This window comes from Choristoneura fumiferana, chromosome 17, assembly GCF_025370935.1.
Source record: "Choristoneura fumiferana chromosome 17, NRCan_CFum_1, whole genome shotgun sequence".
NCBI lineage: Eukaryota > Metazoa > Arthropoda > Insecta > Lepidoptera > Tortricidae > Choristoneura > Choristoneura fumiferana.
This window is the reverse complement of record NC_133488.1, coordinates 11229656-11254726: the sequence shown is the minus strand read 5'-3', so window position 1 is coordinate 11254726 and position 25071 is coordinate 11229656. Positions and strand designations below refer to the sequence as shown.

The 25071-nt window shown below is 36.0% G+C and overlaps 2 protein-coding genes across 4 annotated transcripts in view; one reads left to right on the top strand and one right to left on the bottom strand.

Moving 5' to 3' along the window:
* The window catches only part of spin (lysolipid transporter protein spinster), a 33443-nt gene extending 22708 nt beyond the window's left edge, over window positions 1-10735 (top strand). The window contains exons 2-10 of one of the 3 annotated variants that reach the window (XM_074100817.1): window positions 829-1025; window positions 1804-1955; window positions 3416-3616; window positions 3899-4030; window positions 6619-6880; window positions 7786-7884; window positions 8217-8406; window positions 8965-9000; window positions 9276-9336. In XM_074100817.1, the coding sequence (XP_073956918.1) occupies window positions 829-1025; window positions 1804-1955; window positions 3416-3616; window positions 3899-4030; window positions 6619-6880; window positions 7786-7884; window positions 8217-8406; window positions 8965-8984 (1253 nt within the window). In that variant the 3' untranslated portion in view covers window positions 8985-9000; window positions 9276-9336. Of the gene's footprint in view, window positions 1-828; window positions 1026-1803; window positions 1956-3415; window positions 3617-3898; window positions 4031-5288; window positions 5551-6618; window positions 6881-7785; window positions 7885-8216; window positions 8407-8964; window positions 9001-9275 lie in introns of all 3 variants that reach the window. The other 2 variants (XM_074100815.1, XM_074100816.1) reach the window with 2 other exon arrangements.
* Window positions 10736-13146: 2411 nt separating this feature from the next.
* LOC141437445 (ovarian-specific serine/threonine-protein kinase Lok-like) lies at window positions 13147-24237 on the bottom strand. Its single transcript, XM_074100814.1, has 9 exons — window positions 23965-24237; window positions 22836-22965; window positions 22078-22214; window positions 21874-22001; window positions 21671-21796; window positions 20287-20490; window positions 19480-19688; window positions 14709-14910; window positions 13147-13796 (listed from the first exon to the last, which is right to left on the bottom strand). The coding sequence occupies exons 1-9, from the start codon at window positions 24134-24136 to the stop codon at window positions 13518-13520; spliced, it is 1587 nt and encodes a 528-aa protein (XP_073956915.1). The 5' UTR covers window positions 24137-24237; the 3' UTR covers window positions 13147-13517.
* Window positions 24238-25071: the final 834 nt, after the last annotated feature.

Below are 25071 nucleotides of genomic sequence, written 5' to 3'. Positions count from 1 at the left end.
TAATCCCACTAGGGAGACGATACCGCCCAAAAACAGCGATATCACGCGATAGGTAGGCGTGTCATATTACCATGATCTTACCAAGGGATTATGACACCAATTTTAGGGTTCCGTACCTCAAAAGGAAAAAAAAACGGAACCCTTTTAGGATCACTTCTTGTCCGTCTGTCTGTCAAGACTCTTTTTCTCAGGGACGCGGTATTAAGCTGAAATTTATATCAAATACTCAGGTCTACTGTCTCTTGTAGCTGTATAAAAAATCAAGCTTCTAAGCCAACGCAATTAAAAGATACAGCCGTTTATGCTGCAAATTTTCGACACTCGCAAGGGAATCAAAACCTACAGGGTACTTCCCGTGAACTCAGAATCTTGAAATTTGGTACGAAGCAACGTCTTATAGCACAGATAAAGGAAAAATTGCGAAAAGCATACATTCTTAGTTAGATCATATGATACAAATATTTTTCATTTTTTTAATAATTTGTACGGAACCCTCGCTGCGCGAGTCCGATTCTCACTTGGCCGGTTTTTTTACTCAATAATATAAAAGTGGGACAACATTGGGGGTTAGCTATTTCATGTTCTTCCAAAGCAGTCCCTCCTGGGTAATTCGCGTCGTGAACAGATGAAAATGACACCATGCTCATCACACACGAATGCTCCTTGAGGGGACGAACCGTGAAACAAATCGTTGCTACACTTGTTCCTTGCACGCTTGAGAGAATAATGTTTATGTCGGTGTTATTTAGCCTACAGACGGATTAGACACGTCCCATTTCGTGGCTTTGTTTAACTTTATGTTTAGCATTATTATTTGTATTGTTTCAGGTGTCTTAGGCGATGTCAAAAAAGAATTTGGTATCGGCGATGACAAAGCCGGCTTGTTGCAGACAGTATTTGTGGTGGCGTATATGGTGTTTGCTCCAATTTTTGGGTACCTTGGAGATCGGTACTCTAGAAGAACCATCATGGCGTTTGGAGTGGCTCTGTGGAGTTTAACGACCTTTTTTGGTTCGTTTATAGGTGTAAGTATTTTTTTCTTTATTTCACGTAGGTAGTTGATTATTGACTTTCATAAAAGCTTGCTAAACTTAATTTAAAAAAACATAACCCTCCTTCTCGCAATCGGGTAAAAATTACATTATGATGTTAGCAAAGTTCAAATGAAGTATTGATATAAGTAGGTGTTGCTGTTTGAATGCTACGGCTGCCACTACAAGTACGACATAACACTTGGGTTTTAATACTTTTAATACACACTTTAAGTTTTAACACTCACCAGCAGGTACGCTTAAACAGGGATCTATGTGCTAATTTTGTGGCTAGATATCTTTTCATTAACTTTTTCTATATGAGACACACGAAAATAGAATGCAGTTGTATTATTCTTCGTACTTACGTATTAATCTGTGATTTTGGCAAATATTTTCTGGCTCATAACCCAAAATGCAAAAGTAGTAGTGAGTTATTGAGTTTGACGTAATTAAATTGTTTTATTTACACAAAACAAAAAATAAGGTGTCCCAAGAACAGTAATGCTTACAACTGTACTTTATGAACTTAAGCAGGTACCTATTTAGATCAAGATATTTTATTCAAGAGCTGTACGGGACCCTCGATGCGCGGCCCGACTCACACATGGCCGGTTTTTATACTATATTCGTTACTCATTGCATTTTACTTAATATCTTCTTCTTTAACTTAAGAGTTAAAGAAGTTCTCATACTCTTGTCGGTGGAGTATCTTCCAAACACCTCTTTTGAGCCATCCTCATATCATAATAGGAAATTTCGTCTTTTCCAGAATTTTGCCCTATTTGCGTTTTTCCGCGGCCTTGTGGGCATCGGGGAGGCGTCTTATTCCACCATCGCCCCTACCATCATCAGCGACCTGTTCGTCGGCAACGTACGGTCTAAGATGCTTGCCTTCTTCTACTTCGCTATACCTGTCGGAAGGTAAACTATCTTATTTTTTTTGCATTTCAGTAAAATATATCATAAACCAGTATAAAAAATGGTGTAGTTGCGTTAATTTTTGAATGTTTAATAACTTAAAAATGCTTCGACTGTGCCCTGTTTAACGTAAATCTATAATGGAACAATAAAGAAATAGGTATTTGTACCTGGGGATATTTGTGCCAACTGAGTTAATTTCACTATACATGTTGACGAGTATTTGGAAATTTTGACAATATTTTCTTCAAATTATAGCGAAGTAAACAGTAAAAATCGTTTTGAATCATCATAGTTATGATTGTTTAACAAGGTACTACGCCTCAGTGTAAATCAAAATCAGAATAAAGACCTGAATCCAATCCAAGTGCTATTAATTTTATAACGTGCAATATCAGTTGCTACGTGGGATCTATTATTATTTTATTTATTTATGTTATCATGCCTCAATTTGGCGATGTTTGTTATGCCCTTGCTGTTACGAAAGCGTCAATAGGAGTGTAGATAAGGGCTTATTGCTATCGTATGGTCGACTGACTGTGCCAAGTGAAGAGATAGGAATAAGCCAATCAGGGTGTGATCATGCGATTACCGCACTTGCTATATATGTACACAGTGCATTTGGACGGACCATATTTCGATATTTCAGTCCTTACTTCTAGACTTTGTTGAAGGTGTGCGATTCTTGCGAAGATTTTATCGCAATATGTCAATAAGATAAATTCAGACATATTTTATTTCATTTGATTTAGTCTTTTCTATTAATCTTTTTATGAATGTCCATCTTTCCCCCTTATAGCAGCCGTGGACATAAATAAACTTTATATCACTCTCACACAATAGCAGTAACTTACTAAGTTGGAAAGAGAGAGGCAGATGCCTTATATATCGACGATTCATGCCGCCGAAAAACTCTTGTAACCCTCTTGAACATGCTTATAAATAAACATTCAGTCAGTGCCTATTAGTTTTAACCGCGTATCAGTCGGCGAGAGGTCAGCTTATTAATAGGAAAATATGGATGAGAGTTAAGTTACTTTACTTACAATACAATAAGACGTCAATACAAATAGTTGCATTAGGTATATTTGTGTGTTTTTCGATAACATCGTTCCACGACGACTTCTTAAAACACTATCAATACCTACGGATACCGGAAAATTTTGCAGTGCTGTCTTTGTCTGTTGATTGTCTGATTTTGAACCACATAATTTTCAACTATAAAAAGCTAAATAGTCGACGATGTATGATTAATAAGAAAGTATTCATTTCCCTTGACGTGCATATTACTGTAAAGTCAAAGTGTAAGAGTAGCTATTTAAAAGCGCGCTTGAGATTTTAATTGATGGCTCATGATTTTCCGGATGTAAAAAACTCTTGCACACCTAACCCTACACTCTATTTATTTAATATTGACCTATTAATATCTGCACTGAGTAATGGTCTAACCCTTACATTTCCAGTGGTCTCGGCTACATAGTCGGGTCGGTAGCGGGGGCGGCGGCCGGCAATTGGCGATGGGGGCTCCGAGTTACCCCTTTCCTGGGCGCCGTGGCTGTGGCCCTCATTGCTTGGGTCATGCAGGACCCAGAGAGAGGCCAGGCAGAAGACAGTCACATCAAGGCCACGTCTTATAAGGATGATATACGCTCTTTGATTAAGAAGTAAGTGTTTTGGAGCTGTGCTTATGAAAATATAAAGTTACTAAGTTTGTATACCGTGGATAGAGATGACATACTTTAAGTACCCACAGAACCAGTTAAAGAGAATTTAGTTACGCTCGGTAGAATTGTAGATTGAAATACCAGATAGTGAAATGACATCGAAATTTATGTTATGATTAAAAAAAAGTCCGTTCCGACTATTGGTATATTTTTCGATAGGTAAGTTAAGTTGCTATCATGTTTGCAGAGTTTACTATATTGGAATTGTTTTCCCTTTTCCAGCCCCTCATTCATGCTGTCAACGCTAGCGTTTACTTGTGTCGCATTCGTGACAGGCGCACTCGCGTGGTGGGGCCCGCAGTTCATCTATCTTGGACTTACGTTGCAGCCTGATATCAACATTACTATTGAGAGGTGAGTTACGTAAAATTTACTGTGAAATTTGACAGCTCTGAGTCTAAACGAAAGCCTACCGAGGCGAAAACTACCCAGAAAAACTCCATGGAAAAAAGTAACTAACTCACGATGGTGATAAAATACAATACAACATGCGCCGTGGCGTATGCCGCTGCGCTGCATGTGGAGTTTCTCCTTAGTATGTACCTATCAGTTGGCATGCTTATTTTTGTCAACGTCGTTAGTTTGTCTAAGTTTTTTTACACACAGTTTTTTTATATCTGTGCAAACGCGAAAACATTGTGATACTATTGGTAATTGGCCATTAAATCAGAAACGGCTGTACCATCAGCCAAATATGTGGTCTACCACCCTAAAGTTGATAATCGTTTGCATGTTATAAAACAATAATGTCAATAGACGTGTCTGTCAACTTGAAAGTTCGACTTTAGCGACATATTAATTCGATAGGCATGGTATAGGAACTTGTTTAAAATTTGATAGACCACTTATTTGGCTGATGGTACATAGACAATCCGAAGATATTAATAGATACAATACGGGATAGAAGTGCAAGTTTATGTCGTTGAATGGGGATAATTCTTCAAAGGACATTGAGCTATAATATTCATATTAGGACGAACTTTGAGGACGAAGGTAAAATATTGTATGCGCCAGCAAGATAATCACAGGAATATTTCTTGTGATTGCACGATTCAAGTCACTGTTATCAGTATGATTCTTGATTGTACCCTGGCTGTATGTAGTGTACAGTCAAATGCAAAGATATCTACACGGCCAAAGTTACAAAAATACACGACCTTAATGTTAAGTGCATAAAGTCGTGTATACATATTTTTGTAAATTTGGCCGTGTCGCTATCTTTGCACTTGACTGTACCTACATTATATACCTAATCGAACCATAGTAGGTACATATCCGCGCGGTGTGCTCTAGTTAGCACTTTACCTTATCGCGAATACATCTAGCACAACATTTTGTTATACAATCTGAAAGTAATCAAGTTTTATTATATTTTTAGGAATCATCCGTCAGAAATATTATAGTTTGACGAGCGTTTTAAAAAAAAAGTTAGTTATATTTCTTAGCGACAGACATAAGAATAAAACAGTCAATTATGGATGTATGATGATACGCTAGGAAAATATGTCTATTACAAGATATCTTTTATCGGAGGTTGTAGACAACATAAACTTGCACTTTACTTTTCCCAAAGTGACCGTAACAATAACTAACATAACGTACGACACGCTAGTGTGTCGTACAAATTCGGCCTAGTCGGAATGTTCGCTGGCGCTATCGGAGTGCCGCTCGGCTCGGCGCTAGCGCAGCGGCTGCGCTCTCGCTTCGAAGACTGCGACCCTCTCATCTGCGGGTTCGCCCTGCTAGCCTCATCCCCGCTCGTGTACTTGGCCCTCATCTGTGTCAACGTACACGAGGCGATGACCTACATCCTCATGTTCCTCGGGATGGTCACACTCAATCTGACGTGGTCCATCGTGGCTGATATTGTACTGGTGAGCGTTTTCTGACTTTAACCGTGGCTGTTCTGCTACGGTTGCAACGGGAAGTAAGGGATTTTTGATGCAAGTGTAAAACTGCATGTTTTCAAGACAATGGTCCTGCCAGCAGGAATAAACTAATCAGATTAGCGAGTAATCGCTTACAATGTTTCCAAACGATTTTACTCGCAGCAGGACAGCCATTGAATGTTTGCATAGTCAAATTGCATATTGAAGTACAAGGCATAAAGTTTAACTTGTTATATCGTTTATATCCATGCATTCGTTTACGACTTGGATAATCTTAGTCTAACAATGTGCATATGGATGACATGTTATAAACTTGTACTTCGTTATCTAGTTGGCTCTGTACATCGCATGCGGTGCTCCGAGCTTCGTATGGTGCAAGCATTTAAAGCAGAAATCGTCCACCCGCTCGTTTACGTTAAAGAAAATATTCCAATGAGATATCAATATCACAATTACCTCATATCATCCCATGGCGCTGACAGAATGCTGCTTATACAATATGGTCTGAATATATATTACAAGACATATTTATATTCTGTCATAACATACGATTGTGATTAAAGCAAATATAAATATTATTATTATTGAATTTTAATACAAGCTTAGCATGGATGTAGGTTTCATTATCCGAGTATAAAAATGTTTATACATTGCAGGGCTATTAAACACAATTTTTTTTTTGTTGAAAGTACATGACTTGGTTCTGATTGATCAATTTAAATTGTGTTTAAAAGCTGGGTGATGAGATGATTAAGATGCGCATAATATTTTTGCGACTATAAGCACATTTATTACTACATGTCTTGAATGTTTAACATTAATATTTTACGGGTAACTATACAATACAATCTTAACTCGTTATAATTCGCTAAAATTTTTAAATTTGCTGCAAAGCGAATCGGTTAATTCTCGGTTCTCACAAAATGTAGTATGCTTTATATAAATTGAATGGTCGCAAAAATATTTACTTACCATATACTCAAGTGCACAAGGGGCAGTTAACGACTTTCTATACAAAAAAGCATGTGTTGACTTTCGCGATATTGCACGAAGGGTTTCGCTAATCTTCGGCGGGATCACGATGACATCGGGGCTGATCGGCGTGCCGATGGGCGCTTGGCTCGGCGCCGCGCTCATCAAACGGTTCCCGCGCTCGCACGCCGTCATATGCGGCGTCGGACTACTAGTCTCCGCCCCCGCCATGACGCTAGGCATGGTCCTCGCCGAACAATATTTCTACGGACCCTTCATCTCCATGTTCATCGGCGAGGTCTTCTTGAATCTCAACTGGGCAATAGTGGCCGATATGTCAATGGTAAGGCGCCTTCCGCGTGACTGCCCGTTCGCCGCGCGAGCGGTGGATGGGGACGATCTCAATTGGAAGTTTTTTTTTCGTTGTTTAGATTAGCTTACGTTTTAGTAGTTAAATGGGTGCATGATGTAAATCTGTTTATTTTATTTTTATGTTTATATGTGTACTTTTCTGTATGGGGCTTGGTTTTTGCATGCATGAAAATTGAATTCAGTCACTCATTAATTAAAATTCTTACGGCCGCGACCGGCTCACTGTTGCCCGGTTGTGATCTACTGACCCCATAACAACCAGTAAAAGTTTCAAACAATTTTCTCATTGGAATATTTTTTGAAGTAAATAGGCTGGGTGGACTGATTTCATTTTGTTTAGTTTAGTAGTGACATCTATTAGCGAACGTCCGTACTAAGTGAGCGGCTTGCATGATGTTGGCATGTTTCACGAATACGTAATATTGGCACTATGTCATAGATGGCGCTGTTATCAAAATACATAGCCTTAAATAAAACTTGGCTGTTCTATAAAATCAGACTGTACATTTATTATGCGGCGTGATTATAAATAACGATGAGTAAGATGAATTTATCGACATGCATTTTCAAAACGGTGATTTTTTTTTGTCATTGTTTTGGCTTAATTTTATTAGGTATATTGTTTTAGCTAATACATCGTAGTGCATTCAAACAATGCAGTATAAGCAGTATTAACTAATAACGACCAAATATTTAAGTAAAAATATTTACATTCATCACAGAATATTTTTTGCATTTGAATAAAAAGACAATCCATTGTCTATTGTCCTTGATTATGTTATGAGCTTTGGCTGTGCTTTTAGTGGAGTAGTTTGTATTAATGTGAGATCTTTTCGAAGTGAAACTAATTAATCTATGTTTATTTTTTTCTTACAGTATGTGGTGATCCCACCTCGACGTTCGACTGCAGAAGCTTTCCAAATTTTAATATCACATATGCTTGGTGACGCTGGTAGTCCATATTTAGTAGGAGTGGTAAGTTTCCTGAATCTTTTGCGTTCAGTATGATGTAGGTATTTATTTAAATATCACAAACAGTGACAGCGTTAGATGAATGTGTTCGAGCTTGTTATTGAATTTATATAAGTTATATTATCATTAGTTTGATTGAATGGTCTTGTAAATTGTTAGTTAGATATATGGAAATGCTTTTAAGACATTGCCAATCGCTACCAAAGTAAACAATTTGCAATCATCACCTAATTACGACAACGTTCCAGTCCAGTCAGTTGCGCATTACAAAAAAAAAACAGTATAAATCAGAAAATTTAACCGTCATCAATACATTTATTTTTGTTTACTTACAGATATCGGAATCACTAAAAAGGTCACTAGGGACGGCTCCCCTTGACGCGCCCAGTCAAAGCGTGCAATTCAGGGCCCTACAGTATGCCCTCTTCGTTACTTGCTACGTGGAAGTCATCGGAGGCATATTCTTCCTGCTGACATCCATCTACATCGTCAGAGACAAGTTAAAAGTCGATAGAGCTATAGCTGGTAAGTTACGATTTATTCGGATTTATACATGTTTTTGAATAGTTGTAGCTATGTTGAACACTTATGGGTCGGGTATGCTGTTTTCTTCCGAAAATATTATATGTCCCTTCCTACCGAATTAGCTCATTTATGAACAAGCTAGTGTAACTAAAGGCACTTATTTTATCCGATAGAAAATGAGTTAATGCTGCTACGTTTTATCTAAAGACTAGAATATCCGCGCGGATAGCGCAAATCCAAGCATTGCAAATGCACTGACAAATTAAGTATTTTGTTATCAATCTGTACTCTAAATAATTTGAAATGAAACAAATATTAAAAATAATACTCAGTGAAGATACGTGGTATTAAGTATGGTAGTTAAGCGGATTTGCACTATTGCCGACGATATCTCAGTCTGGGTTTGAAAACTAAAATATTGTATGCAATTTAGCACATTTACGTGGACAGTAGACTTTAGTGAGTTTTATCTTCTTTGTTTGTGTGCTCGTGTTGTCATTTATTGGCCTTTGAAATGTACTTACTGTGAAACTTTGAGGGTCTTTCACATTGTTTCAGCTACTTCAAAAGTAATTTAGTGTTGTAGACGTAGTGGTGAGTTGGTTAACTCATTTAAAGCTTACTGTGCACGAGTATAGCTGTATTGATGTTGGTGACTGTTTCCATACTCACAGTGGATGTATTTCTATTTTTATTACTTAATCAGTTCGGATTTCAAAGAAAATATTAAGACATACTGATATTATTATTTTTTATAGTAAGACTTAACTAACCGGGGTTTTTGGGTTATCTATTAGGCAGCACATGTAATTCATTAATCTAACTTTATATATATTGCTATAATTTAAACTATGTGTTTCTGTTTTCAGAAGCTGAAGCCCAGAGCGCAGAACCGTCACACAGCAATGCTCAAGACCATGTGGCAGGCGAATAATATAGTTCCTGTGTCTATTAGAACATTAAATTAGATCTGTGAATGGACACGAAATCGGAGTTAAAAAGTTGTGCGCGCTTAACTACTAACATCACGAAATGCATTACAAGATGACGCGGTTATACGATGGAGTGAGAGGCAAGTCATGCGTCTCATGTTAAAGTAACGCGTCTCACCAGTGTATCACGCTGTTTAAAGCGTATTCCTAAACGCGCAAGGTGCTTAAATCAGAGTAGTTTGATTGCGCCGTTGTAAAGACTGATTTGTTTTGGTATTCTGTATAGGCAAAGTGTGGTGGCGTGACTAGTGTGAGATATATTGTAATTTATTATTTTTACTTAGGGTTATAGGAAATAAGCATCACAGGCTCGACTGTTGCTATTATATGATTATTAACGCATTTGACCATACTAGTTGCAGTCCATAATAATTGAATGGATATTTAACGTATTGTTTCGAAATGTAAAGTTCTTACGGTTGTAGTAAGTCTTGATTTGTTGTGAACAATAAATTGTTTTCGATACGATTCGTATGAAAAATAAAACTAATAGTCTACTCATCAGATATATTACTTGTGAGGTGAAGCATAGTAAGATATCACTAACTACTTTGATATACAAATATTTGATTGCAATTGTTCTAAGTACTGTTGATCCATAATTACCTCAATAATTTGTTACATTCATGTTTCGTTTCTTATTTCGATAATATCAATTATTTGATTTTCAGTCCTTAAAATGTTCCTTATTTATTAGATTGCCCGTTTGTAATGAAACTCATGAATATTTTTTAGGGTTCCGGAGCCAAAATGGCAAAAACGGAACCCTTATAGTTTCGTCAAGTCCGTCCGTATGTCACAGGAAAAAATTGGTTTCAACACGATCGGTTATACCGTTTTTGAGTTATTGCCGAAAAACTGCGCTTCTCAACAAAAAAAACGTAAGTGCCGTGAAGATACTTGTTTTTTTTTGTAATGGCTACGGAACCCTATTTTGGGCGGTCCGACAGGCTCTTGGCCGGTTTTTTTTAAATAAATTATGATTACGTTCAGATGGTTTAACTATACTATAAAAATATTAAATGAATTATGTATTACACTACAAATATGTTGAAGCCGATATTTATTTTCTCAAGTATTTGTTTAAATTTATATTCGAGAAAATATGAAGTTATTCACAAGTTGTATGTGCATAGAAATGGAATACTTACTTGCCGTATTATTTAACAATGGAAATTTAAATAATTTATTTACAATAATTATATGTTAAACTGTATTGAATGTCAAGACTGAAGTATTGTAATGAGTCTAAATTATGTTCTTTATAATAAAAATACAATCGTTTCTAGAAAATACATATTGCGGAATGAAGAAATAAAACAATTTATTTTTAAAAATTGAAGTTTTACTCGAAAATGAATCATAACATGATAAAAAATGGCACAATGGTCATTAATAATAACAATAATATTTAAAATATACTTAAAACTAGACTAAGACTTAACTAGACTAGTTAAGATCACATTGTGGCACATTTCCGGTTTGTTACCTAATCTTTGCGAGGAAAAAAATGCAAAAAATTAAATTATTTTGTGTCCAAACACTTCACAGCTGGGCAAAAAAAAAAGGCACTAAGAAAACAACTGAATAAAAAAATGGCTACCCGCTAATACAAGGGGCTACTACAAAATTATAAAATCGAAGTTCGTATCGTACCGTCCCTCTCACTCGTATTAAATAATATTAGCGTCAGGAAAACGATATGAACTTTGATTTTCGAATTTCGTAGTAGCCCCCCTGATTGTCACTTTTTTCGAGTCGTCTACCATAGATAATGCTAAGAACTGCGTTTAGTTCAGAATTCAAATGGCCTTACGGCCAGATTGTTCCGTGCAAAAAAATATTTAATAAAATTATCAAAATTATTGCAATATTTGATATAAATTTAAAATATAAAAATAACGAAGTTTCCATGAAGCGTGGCAAATTTTGAATGTGGTGAAATTGGGTTATAGCTAAGTTATAAAGATGTAAATAAAAGATGTAAATAAAAAATTGGCTGACTTGAAACCTCTTTAGTCTGAAATGACGTACCTACTAACTTTTTAAAACTAAAGTCATAATAACTCCCTCGGGGAGAAAAACTATACGTAAATCCATAGTTCCCGCGGGAACAATTGAGGTCATTGTCCTTTAGTATACAGGTATGGAATAACATCATTGACGAGCAAGTGTGATGAAAAAGTTTCTTATGAATGTCCCAGACATTCGTGTAAAACTAAACAAAAAATGAAACTTTAAAATATGATATTTTAGGCTTTCTGTATGCCACAATGCACAATGTCATTTCCGTCATCTCACAATCAACAATAAAAACATTAAAACACAATAATTAACAATTTTGTTTATTCTTTTACAAATCATATCTCATTTGGATTATAAAAGATTCAATTGTATCCACAAATCGTCAAAGTACCATAATAATATTACACGTTTTAAAAATTCGTAAAGAATTTTATGGAAGTCATACACAGTAAGTAAACAGGAGAAATTAGTGTAAGTCTTTTCACTTAAATGAATCTAAAGTAAAGTACCCGTTAGAGTCGTACTTATATTATCACGAACTAGCTCTAATGTCACTTTCCAATGGCAAAACGTAGATACAAAGCTAGAGTTCAAGTGTACAAATATAATACCTACATGAGATTTCGAAAAATGCCATTATAATACATAATGCAATACCAATAACCTATCAATTACGAAGTCAAAGTACAAATTTAAGTACGCCATACACGGTCCGGTTTGTTTGATATCAAAATCAAATTATAGTAACAACATGGAAAACATTCTAGTAAAGCAGCAGACCACATGGACCTAATAACTGTGCTTAGATCTACCTAATCAAATTCGGCGAGATAAGCTATATGCCTGCATAATCATCAATAGAGAAATGTTTGTAACGGAATGTCACTATTATCCAATAATAGTCTGTAACTTATTTTTAAATTAAATTGGCACACACTAACATCATAATAATATGCATTCTCCCATCTCAAGCCTTTTTTTTTTCAAGTACATATTTTCTTTGGAATGTATTCAAGCGGAGAAAATGGCACCAATGATCTAATATGAAAAGAAAACCAAATAATTGTTCTCTGGAATGATATAAGAGCTTTGAAGAGATTTGTAAATACAAAAGATCTAGCATTGCCTTATGAGTAGTCTCCTGTTTAATACTGTGCCTGTAGACAAGACAAGATGCCTGGAAGCATTAACTCTGGACGACGCGAGCGAAATTCTTATCTTCTCTCATAGGATGAGTCATTCACGATGACGCGTGCCGTCACAAAACACAGATAGTTCAGAAGTCAATCTCCATACAAGTGCGCTTGAGCACAGCTTGCTCACGGACACGATATCTCGGCACGGTTGGGACCAGTGCGAGCGGGAGTGCCGGGATGCGCTTGAGACACGCGTCTGTGAACTTTTTTGTGCAATAATGGAGTAAAAAAAAAAAAAGTTATTATAACTGTTCAGTGGACGGTTGTTTAAATTAAATAAATAATATAACGCCAATAACGAAATCGTCGCAAGATATTTTCTGTGACAAATTTATAATATAACAATGACATTAAACTTAAAATATTTTAGTTATTAATTTATTTTTCCATTCTTCCCGTTTCATTCTCAACAATAAATCAAACAACTAGATAAGAGTGCCACTACCGCGATAGTTTTTTGGTGCATAAGCCATAGTTGACAACCTTAGAGCGACCGCCGAGCGTAGGTATGAAAAGTGAAGTACATACAGGAGTTTGACTTCTGACCTATCCGTATTTTGTGGTGCCGTGGTTCTTATTACAATGTCATTAATGTCTAATTTTCTCAAAATCACGCGTCTTCGTGGATGGCACTAGGTATATGCATAAGAACAGCGCGTAAGAGAGGGATAGAATTTAGTTCGCTGTATTTGGCAATTGCTTGTATCGCTGTATTTGGCAATTGCTTGTAGGCATCTTGCTTGACAAGGCTTCTCGATAACAATTATAACACTTTAGTTAAATACACAATAACAACACGAGGTAGATACATTAATTAATCACAATATTTTCGTACCTAATCATAACAAAATAAAGTGGTAGGTAACTAAGGTCAACTTACGTGCTACCAGCATTAATCTTAACAGCTGTTCAGACTATTTGTGGAGCAACTATCGTCAAGTTTGCCGTAACTTGGGTAGTTAGCTCCCTTCAGTTTTTTAGGTTCAGGCTCCAAAGAGCAACTGGTATTGCTGCTCAAGCCGCGCTTCGCCCTGGATAGTTTTGTTACAGTCACATTAGAAGAGTTACTGTCATTGTCATCATCTGTGCCTGTTGAGCTTAGCGTCTGTTGGCTAATGTTTCTGGCTTGGTTTGTCTGAATAAGTAGCTTTTGCACTCCAATTATGACATTAATATCCTGTAACAATAAGAAACTTTACTAACACCATCTTGTTATTGTACAACACAAAACAGTACTTTATTTCCAGAACAATAAAGGTCCAACTATAAAAAAGGTATATTAGGTACAATAAAATTGTACAACATATAAATGGACATATTTTTAATTTAGGTAAAATTGCTATTATCACAATGCCAATGGCAATCTTTGAATTATTGTGGTGCTTTGTATTTTGAAAGAAAACTACAGTACTCGAGAATACAAAACGTAATCTGATTTTAGTAATATATTCATTCTAGATTATTTAGTGCCAAAATTTATTATGATTGGTGTTTTGGAGTATTTTTTATTTCAACTCCAAATTTGTTACTTTTACGGGTATCCCGTGAAACCATATCGAAAATACAAACTGAGACATAGCGATAGATTTCATCACCCCCACCTAGTACTTCGCACCCTCCCAATAGGTAGGTATAACACAGCAGCAATAAATTCAAATTATTAATTTTGCCGTTTTGCACTTACATTAAAATCTAGAATGAATAATAATCCTACTTCCTACTAATATTATAAATGTGAAAGTTTGTGAGTGAGTGAGTGCGTACGTTTGTTACTTCTTCACGCTGAAACGGCTGGACGGATTTGGATGAAATTTGGCAAAAGTTAGTTCATAACCTGGATTAAAACATATATATTGAAATAACAACCGCTGGGCTTAAGAGTCATGAAAGGCATTGGTTATAATATAACGTCGATGAAAATCACGGTGTAATTTTAGGGAATTCCCACGAGAAATAAATAAAATCCCGGAGTTTCAATTCAACTGTAAACGCTAGTAATGAATATATTATAAACTAAATTAAAACTTCTGCATACATACAGTCATGCAGTATTACATTTTTAAACAGTATTAGTAAAACTACTATTTACCTGCATCCAAGGATGATTAAGGATTCCGTCGAGTGTGATTCGTCTTTCTGCATGGACAGTCAGCATTTTCTTCATCAGCTGTTTGGCTTGCAGGCTGATGTCGCACCAATGGGGCGGCGAGTACCTGTAGCGGCCCGTCACGATCTGATCACGGAGCGACATCTCTGTGTAGTCGGCAGAGAATGGCAAGTAGCCTGAGAGGCTGAAAGAAACAATATGTCATGATTAGGTGTAGAGCAATGTTTTTTAATCTGTGGGTCGCGACCCACGGGGGGTCACGGATGCCCCTTAAGGGGGTCGCCGTATCTTTAAAATACTCCCACTGTTATTGTGTATGATTATTCAATGTTTGTATTATCAACGTAAAATAATACAACTAACTGTAAGTGGAGGTAAGCAGGGGCCCGAATATTTTTCTAACCAAGGGGGTCGCGACATGAAAAAGTTTGAAAAACACTGGCGTAGAGCTTGGTAGTTCATCACGCCAGACCACCACTACAGCAAGGCGTGGGTGGCCGTCTTTTCTTTGATCGTCTTTTCTTTTCTTTCCGTTCCCGTTTGTCTTTTCTTTTGAAAATCGAAGTTCGTATCGTACCGTCCCGCTGACGCTAATATTATTTTCAATACATTTGCTCGAAAAATTCACTTTCAAAAGATGTATACATGGCTCGTAAGTTCATTTTTCATCACACTTGTTCGTAAACAGTGTCGTAACATGCAGGTTACCTTAGTTGCCACCCCCCAAATAAAATCCTCGACCTTAATGTGCTTGTCATGAAACCCCCAAAGTCGGTAAATGAGTTTTCTTCCAACTATGCTTAATTTCATCATAACCGCACTAAATACCCAGCACAAAGCGGGACTTTTCAGCTCTAGAGCAGAAAAAATGTATGAAAATCCTTTATTGCATTGTTTTTCCTTTTATTTTAATTGCACCACCAAAGAGGTAACACAGGCAAAAAAAATCTACTGTTAGGTAGAGGTGGAGATTATTTAACGTCACTGCTTACAGTAACCAGTGACGTGACGAGTCACCGAATCACTGGTTTCACGTCAAGCGACAAAGTGGTGATTTTTGTAACGAGCTTATTTTGCAATGATGCGAGTTTCGTTTCAACGTCATAGACGTCACGAACGGAACGAAACGATATGGCATGGTTTCACGTTTCACTCAAGCGACAAGTGGTGATTTTTAAAACGAGCAACTTAGTTTGTTTCAACGTTCTAGACGTAACGAACGGAACGAATGGCATGGAATGGAGTATCAATTATAGCCGCTTACCCTTACCGCTGTAAGAGTTTGGTTGGCGCCGTGATTTGGTAATGTGAATTTAAAAAATATTTGTATTACAGTAAGGTATAAATTAGGTTGAAGGAAGAATACTATATTAATTAATAAATATTATAAAGTATCAGTTACAGTTACAGAACTAAAAGTTTAAATTAGCAATCATGAAGTAGTTTATATGTCTACAGCCAAAAATCACGCTTGTGATAAATAACGTCACAGCTCAATAGCTAATAATTACTAATTACGTTAAATACTCAGTAACAGTGACAGTCATAAAACGCGCCACCGCACCGCGTACGTACAATGAAAGAAACTGGTTACTAAAATCACTGGTTTTAGTAACCAATGACGTGATTCTTGTCACCAGTTTCGTCTCGTTTCGCTCAAATCACGTAACGACCCATGCCTACTGTTAGGTTGGTCAACCTGACAGTCTTATGAAATTTGACAGATTGCGTACAAAAAATTGTTGCTACCAATCGTATCAAAAATAGTAAGTAGCCGTATTTAAAAAATAAACTGTGTTTGGTTGGCCAACCTGGCGCGATAAATTGCGATCGCGGGTAAAAATATCTGCTACTAACTCTGCCAAAAAAAGGAAGAAATTAATAAAAAAAAAAAATTGGCGGGAACCTTGCGAATTTCCGTGAACACTTTTTGAGAGTGCGAATGTAACTTACAAAAATGGAATCATCGTATGCTATGTCAATTCCTAAAAGATTTCATGTGTTAGTTTTTTGCGTCTCTTATGCCGCAACCGGTATTTAGTACTATGTAATATGTCGTGAACGGAAACTTGTAGGGCACTTGCATTCTAGAAAGTAAAATAGGTCCAATCGCAGTATTTCGACTTTTATAGATGTTGATGTTTAAGTTTCAATATCTTCTAGTAGTTTTTACTTAACGATTTATTATTCTAATATTTTAAAAACGCACTGATCAAATCGATGAATACGATAAAGTAACGAAAATCGGTTGGAATACGAAAAACTGAACCTGAGCTAATTCGAAAATCAAAGTTGTACGCGTAACGTCCCTAATTAGTAAAATTAAATAGTATGCAGAGGGACTCACGAATTCGATTTTATTTCGTAGTATTGCTGGCTACAAATGCCTCGAAGTAACGCTTATTCTCATACGAGTGAAAACGCGCCAAACGAACTTCGTTTTTAGTTTTTAGTAGCCCCTCTGTATTGTTTTTTACGTTGGCACTAAGTGATGAACACGTATTTTTACCTGTGCTTCGATTCATCACTTTTCGTATGATAAGTAAATGGAAAGTAGAATATTGAATGCGTTATTTTGCTATCGTAAATAAACATTTTATCGGTTATTAACGAAACCGAAATCACGGAGCAGCACTGTTCTTTTATGCTGGCCACATTTTTTACGTTTGACATTTCAGACTGTCATTTTAGTATCTTGAATTCTGGGACAGACCATAGTGACATTTCATTTTTTTTTTTTCGTCTACTATTTCTGTAATAGTTGAAAGAAAAGCAGATTATGCACCTCGCATGTGGTAATTTATATTGCCCTCGTGCTTTTTAAAGCCCTCGCTGACGCTCGGGCTCCAAATCGGCACTCGGTGCATTCATAAATAACTTTCTGCTTGGTGCAACAATCTACTATTGTTACTGCATGGTGTGCTGCAGCGCCTGCAGGAGCGCGGCGCGCGCACGTCGGGCACATGCTGCGGAGGGGGAGGGCCAAGGGCGCAGTCAGCATAACGGCAATTTTTGAAAAAAAAAAAAGTTTTTATTTTACAAATATACAATTTCACTCGCAAATGTGATGAAAAACATTGTATGTCGCACGGGCGGTACTAGAATTACGAACATCGACTCATTAAAGCCCTCAGTCTTCGACTTCGGGTTTCTTTTAGACTCTCGTTCGTAATTCCTTATTTACCGCCCTTAAGACACAATTTAACACTAGTGCGATTTTTTTACAGTTTTTTTTTAATTCTCCATTTTAAAAGTTTATAAGCAGAGTTTTAAATGACAAAAATAAAAAATAACGATTTTTACGTAGAAAAAATTATAAATATACAAAACTAAGTAATGAATTGGCAAAATTGTTTGTTATTATTATAAACTGTAATTTAAGTAAGTACCTCAGATTTTAATGATTTCCATCTTTTATTTATTCGTAAAAATCGCAGTGGCTGAACGCGTCGAACCTTTGCCTGATAATTTTAGTAAACCTAATTAAAAACAAAACAAGCATGCGCAGTACGGACGCGCCATGTTCGTAAAACTTTGCGTTGTTTTGTTTTTATTTTTCAATTTTGTGTTATTAATTGCCTATTTTCTCACAAATGTATTGAAAAACGTCGTATGATACACGGTTGTCAAGGTTATACAAACTCGTGACGATGAAAACCCTCGCCTTGCGGCTCGGGTTTATCACTCGTCAGCTCATTTGTAAAACCTTACTTACCAACCTCGTGTCACGAATAACTATTAAGTTATTAACCCATATATGCCCTACTATTTTTGGTCTCCGATTTTTAGGGTTCCGGAGCCAAAATGGCAAAAACGGAACCCTTATAGTTTCGCCATGTCTGTCTGTCTGTCTGTCTGTCCGTCCGTCCGCGGCTTTGCTCAGGGACTATCAACTCTAGAAAGCTGTAATTTAATTTTGCACGGATATATATGTAAACTATGCCGACAAAATGGTACAATAAAAAACTAAAAAAACATTTTTTTTAGGGTACCTCCCATAGACGTAAAATGGGGGTGATTTTTTTTTCTCATCCAACCCTATAGTGTGGGGTATCTTTGGATAGGTCTTTTAAAATCATTAGGGGTTTGCTAAGAAGATTTTTCGATTCATTGATTTTTTTGCGAAATATTCAACTTTAAAGTGCAAATTTTCATTAAAATCGAGCATCCCCCCCTCTTAAATCTAAAGCGGTGGGTAGAAAAATTAAGAAAAATTCCGGATGGTAGTAAGTATATCAAACTTTCAAGGAAAACTATAACGGCTAAGTTTGCTTGAGAATTATTAGTAGTTTTACTCTTAAATAGCAGCCTAAGGTATAAAATATACCTAAACTTGGAAGATTCCGTATAAAATAGGAAATCCTTAGAAAAATATTACTTAATTTTTTTGGTAATGGCTACGGATCCCTATTTTGGGCGTGTCCGACACGCTCTTGGCCGGTTTTTTTCTTTAGCACAGACGTCACAAAAAAGCAATTTCTTTAGCAAAATCGCGAGTTAGCTGATACCTATTTTTCGGGCAAAAACGACCCACTGGGCATATATGGGTTAAAACGAGAAAGAGAGGGATGGCACGATACGAACTTCAATTTTCGAATTTTGTAGTAGCCCTTCTGGTGGCCGGCTCTTATATGAGATGAGTCGTAGGTAACACTAGACTAGAGAGTAAGAAATTGGGCGTTTGAAGGCCACTTGACCTGTGTTGCTGCAGGTAAAATTACGTGTAGGTACTTATCCCATATCATTCACTTACCAAACGAAGAAAATGACCCCCAAACTCCACACATCCACTTCTGGACCATAGCCTCTACCATTTGCTCTTAGGACTTCCGGTGCCAGATACAGCGGTGTCCCGCACATTGTCTTCATGAAACTGTCTTCACCTACAAACTTGCTGAGACCAAAATCGGTGATCTTTACCAGTGTCTCATCGTCTGCACTCTCCAATAACACATTCTCAGGCTAGAAATAACATAGTAAAAGTCTGAACATGTCGTTTTTTTGTAATAATAGAATTACTGTTAATAAAATCGACAAAAATGAGGCCCTATTATATTGCTCTGTTATATATTATATCATGACCAGTTTTAGCCCGAGGCTTCGCCCTCGTAGAATTCGGTAATCGCGCGCTGTTCCTTCGGAAACCGTGCATTTTTCCGGGATAAAAAGTAGCCTATATCTCTCTGGCCCATATCTCTATGCCAAAAAATAAGTCGATTCTTCGCTTCATTTCGACGTGAAAAACGGACAAACACACAAACTTTCGCATTTATAATATTAGTATGGATGTGATTCTGTTTTAATGCAACAATTTAATTTAATCTTCCGTCCCGGCGACTCGCTTTGTCTTGTATGTATATGTTCTTTATGGCACAAATTTCATATGAGGAAAGTAGCCTATTTCAAAATGCCTACACAATAGTACCTATCTAAACAAGAATGGGACATAATTAATCCTCATCTGGTTACGAGAGGAAAATATTACAAAGATAGGCTTTTCATTCATTGCATTAGTTTTTACTAAGAAGACACCGACTGGTGTCAGCTATTAAATATTTACTTTAAGGTCTCTGTGAGTGATGCCCTGAGAGTGTAGATATTTCACGGCAAGCACCATTTGCCTGAACAAGAATCGCGTGAGCTGTTCCGAAAGACGGCCACGACTTGTGATCCTGTCGAATAATTCGCCACCTTGCATCAGTTCAATAATAATGTAGACAGCCTGTGGCGAATCAATAACTTCTTCCGTTGATATTATGCAGGGCTGGAAATAAAAATATGTTTGTATTACAATTATAGCTATCTATCTTACGAATCTCTTAGATGACTGCACTATGTCGCCTTACATCAGTGGTTTCAATTTTCAATGTTAAGTTTTGTCCACAAAATTGTTACAAGTAAAATACTTGAGATGCTCTTCTTGGATGTAAAAGTAAGTTCATACAGAGTTATAAACAAATGACATTTCGACATTTTTTCATTTTATGAACACAATGCAATGAGGGCTATCGCGTATGAATTCGCCACTAGAGGCGCTAGTGTGGCGTGAGGTCTCCGAAATTTCAAATCTCATAGTTTTTGGGTGAGCTACGCGGGTTTATTTATAATTAGAATAATTTTGTGAATATTTTGCAATATCTGAAATTAATCATGGCAAATATGCGTTCTGTGTTTTGAGACAGTTTTGTCTTTCGGAAACTTTTGTCCTCACTTTTTTCCGAACAAAACGGGGACTATGCAACACTGTGGCATGCTCGATATTTTTATGGTACGGTTTTAAGGTGTATTAAATATGACTTTAATCTAAACTTTGTTTTCACGCCCGTAATAACAGACTTTGAAATCCATACTTAAAAACCTCACGCAACAGTGCGCCATCTAGTGAGACAAAAAACGATAGCCCTCATTACATGCATGCAAAAAGACACATATTGACATATTTTGTCCTGTTGTTGTGGACTAATTGTTTATTTTCTTACTTTATATTTAATTTTATCGTCTTGACATTGTAGCTAATTTTAACTTTTTGTCCATGTTTTACCCTTGATTATTATTATTATTATTTTTAAATTTAATTCTAATTTTATTTTGGCTGACAATGTATTGTAATTTACCACTATCATATACCTATTTTTTTGTATACACTGATGATCCTTTTGTGAATTTCTTATAATTACCTGACATATATTTATAATGTACTTTTTCATTAGGTATTAATAAATCTAATCTAATCTATCTACATCTCTAAAGTTTTTTAACTTTTTTTGCCAATATTTAACATGTGAGGTTCATAATTATTTGGAACAACTAGCAAAAGCATATGACCATGTTAGCAGCTGTAAAAATTGAAGACCCTGAACAACAGGATGGCGACTTATTTTTTGCGTCCGCAGAGAAGATAAGCAATGTTAATGTATTAAATAAATATGTCAACCAATACTTACATGCCTTAATGCTGTCATGATATTTATTTCATTTTGAATGTTTCCAGGAGCATTCAGATTATTGATAATACCATTCGTCATTCGGCTCTTTTTTATGATCTTCATGGCATGCTTGGTGCATTTTGTCTGGCAATTGAATTTTTTAATTAGGTATACTCTGACCATGTGTACTGTACAACTTGTCTAAAATTTTTTTTTCTTACCTTGTGATAAACTAATTTTACAAGGCCACAAGCCCCCTGCCCAAGTGTTCTCGAGATATAATACTGTTGTGATACTTCATCGGGAACTTGGTCCTGCTCATTCCTCAATAAGTCTTTAAAAATAAAAACTAAAACAAAATATGAAATAAAATCCAAATAAAGTTAAAAAATAAATAAATAAAAAATAATAGAAAAAAAACACACTTTTTACAGTTGGAAGTGTTAGAGATATCTCATCTTTGTCATCCAGGACTCTACTGTTGCCTTTGCCTATTTTGTGACCATTCAGAAATGTGCCATTGTATGATAAGTCTGTAATTACGGCTGGGCTGAGAGCCTCCCTGAAAACAAACAAAATTAATTAGTTTTCCAACAAAAAAAAACCTCTAACATTCTTATATTATAAACTATGTATTCTAATATTATAAACGTGAAAGTGTGTCCGTCTATGTTACCTCTTCACACTCAAAATGCTGAATCAATTTAGATGAAGGAAGAAATGGAAGTGCATAGTTCTCACATGATTGTGATAATAGTATGTTTTATTATTATTATTCATTATTGAAAACAGGAAGCACATCTTTGAGTATGTAAGGAGTCATTTAAGCATTTTGTAAGCACCAGAGGTGGTTGAGGGATGTTTATTTAGCTTATTTTAGATGACATGGCCGCATGGGGAGGGGGGAGGGTGGTGCCTGGATGGTGATTATGTCTGCAATATTTATTTATTTACATGTGTATGTTTGAAAGCAAAAACTATGTTGTAGGGTTCCCTGAAATAACTGTTATTGCCACTCACTCTCACTCTTGTGGTGTTTTATGGTAAGAAACCTGAACAATATAATTGTTTATATTGAGTTTGAGCATTGGTTATGTTTACTGACAAGGGGAATGGAAGGGTCAAAATTCTTCTTATGTGATACTTGAATGACTCCTAAGGTTATAAATGTGAAATTACTTACGTCATATCTCTTTTGATAATGAAGTGTTGTTTGCTGATATTCTTGACAATATCTTCAGTCACAACATCTTTCTTCATAACTAATGTGCATTTAAGAGCCCTTCCCAGACTGAACTCCGGCTGAATGAGATCTGGGTAGTTGAATAAACAAAGTTGTAACTATATATTATAAGATATCAGTAAACATTAAATTTAAATCATCTTCATACAACCAAATAGCCATTATAGCCAAGTGGTTATAGAACCAAACTATGAAGCTTGATGTCCTGGGTTTGATCCCTGGTTGGGGAAGATATTTGTATAAGTAATTATTACAAATGTTTGTTCTTGGGCCTTGGATGTTTAATATGCGTTTATCTCTACTTATAAGTATTTTTATCCATTGCCTATTGGTATCAAGTGTCCCATGATGTTTAATATTTCATTTATTTATTTAATATACTCATATAATACACATGTAATTTTGTGTTTGTGTATAAGTATATTGGGGTAATCTTTAAAGCTACTGAATGGATTGCAAGTTTTACACTAATGATATTCTTTTATTCCAGATTAACATAAGGCTACTTTATCCCAAAAGGTATGAAGTTTGCACAGGATGCAGAGAAAATTGTGGACAACAGCTAGTTATTTATATATAGCTGCAGTTAGCAAAACAAAACCTTATGCAACTCATCAAGGTTCCACTGATTCGCTTTTGTGTTGACTGTAAAAGTTACTAGAATAAAAATACAAAACAATTTTTATCCTTTTAGCAAGCAAGCCTAGTTAAGTATAGAATTAGTGAAAATTATATATCCTGCTGAGAAAGTGAGTTTACTGTAAAAATGCTTGAAATTGGCGTCACGTGTGGGTTTGCAGTGAGATGCGCACAACAATTAGGACCAATAGTTAAAAATATTGGCAACAAAATACATGAAATTTGCCAATTGCTTTCTATGTTTAATTTATTTACCTTAGTTAAAATGCAAAAATAAAACATCTGATGTCTAAATCAAAACAATATCGATTCGCCAAACAAATTCGCAAAACGATGCAAAAAAAATCATGGTTCGAAAACGGGCTGGTATTTTCAGCGTTCAAAATGTATTAGGCCGATTCATAATTTGGGGATTATTCTATTTACTTACCATAGTATTCCGGATTGTTGGGCTTCCAGCAGCGTTTGCCTTGAAAGGAATTATTAGTGCAATACAGCCTACCCCATATAGTTGGTATAATGGGAGCTGCCGTTTGACTCCATTCTGTCTGCGAATTCTGGGTTTGGGTTTGGGTTTGGGTGGCTTGACTGGCTTCCCCCATAGTTTGAGTTAAAAAACTTCTACCTTTTACATTTATTTGTATCAACGACAAAGAATAACAAAACAATGCGCCGGTTAAAAATTAAAATTAACTTTTTTTAATACTTGCCACAGACTACAAACCAAAGAAAGATTGACTGACATCTGACATCAATGATTGTTTGACATTGTTTTCTTCGCAAAGTTGGTAATGCTTTTTGCTTTGTTTTGTATTGCAACTGCGTAACTGCTGGGCTACTACGAAACTAAAAACTCGAAGTTCGTGTTGTGCTGTCCGTCTGACACTTACACTATTTAATACGAGAGCGAGAGGGACCGCACGACACGAACTTCGAATTTCGTAGTAGCCCTGCAGGCTAACTTATCTAGCAGAGGGAAATTTCAAATACACTCCGTGAGCTCTTAGAAAAACCTTCGGATTTTAGAAGCATGCTTCGGGTATAACAGACGATGACACGCGATCGTGATATGCGGTTCTTTGTTGGTTCTTTGTTAGGCTTGCAAAACTTTTCAGTTACCGTAAAAAGTTATGTAAAGAATAACCATCAGTACAAAATAAACCTTACTGTAACAATATCGATGGTGGAAGTCTCAATTGGCGTAAGGGACAATATACCAAAAATTACTTTTAAACATAAAAAAAAAATTACAAAAAAAAAAAAAAAATTACAGTTTTTTTTCCCTGTCGATTGGTAGTATTCAAGTCACGATACGCCCCTTACTTTTACCGTTATCAACATTTATTATTTTAAAATAAAATAGCTTAAGGGACATGAAATAAAATATTTCAGCTGAAAAATGGCGTATATGTATTATTTTTTTAATATTTGGGTCGTAAGGGGCTGTGGCAGTCTCATATGTCCTTTACGACTCGAGTCATGTCGTTAAAATAAGCCCAACAAATATAATAAAAGGGCTATCTTACTATCCTGTAAT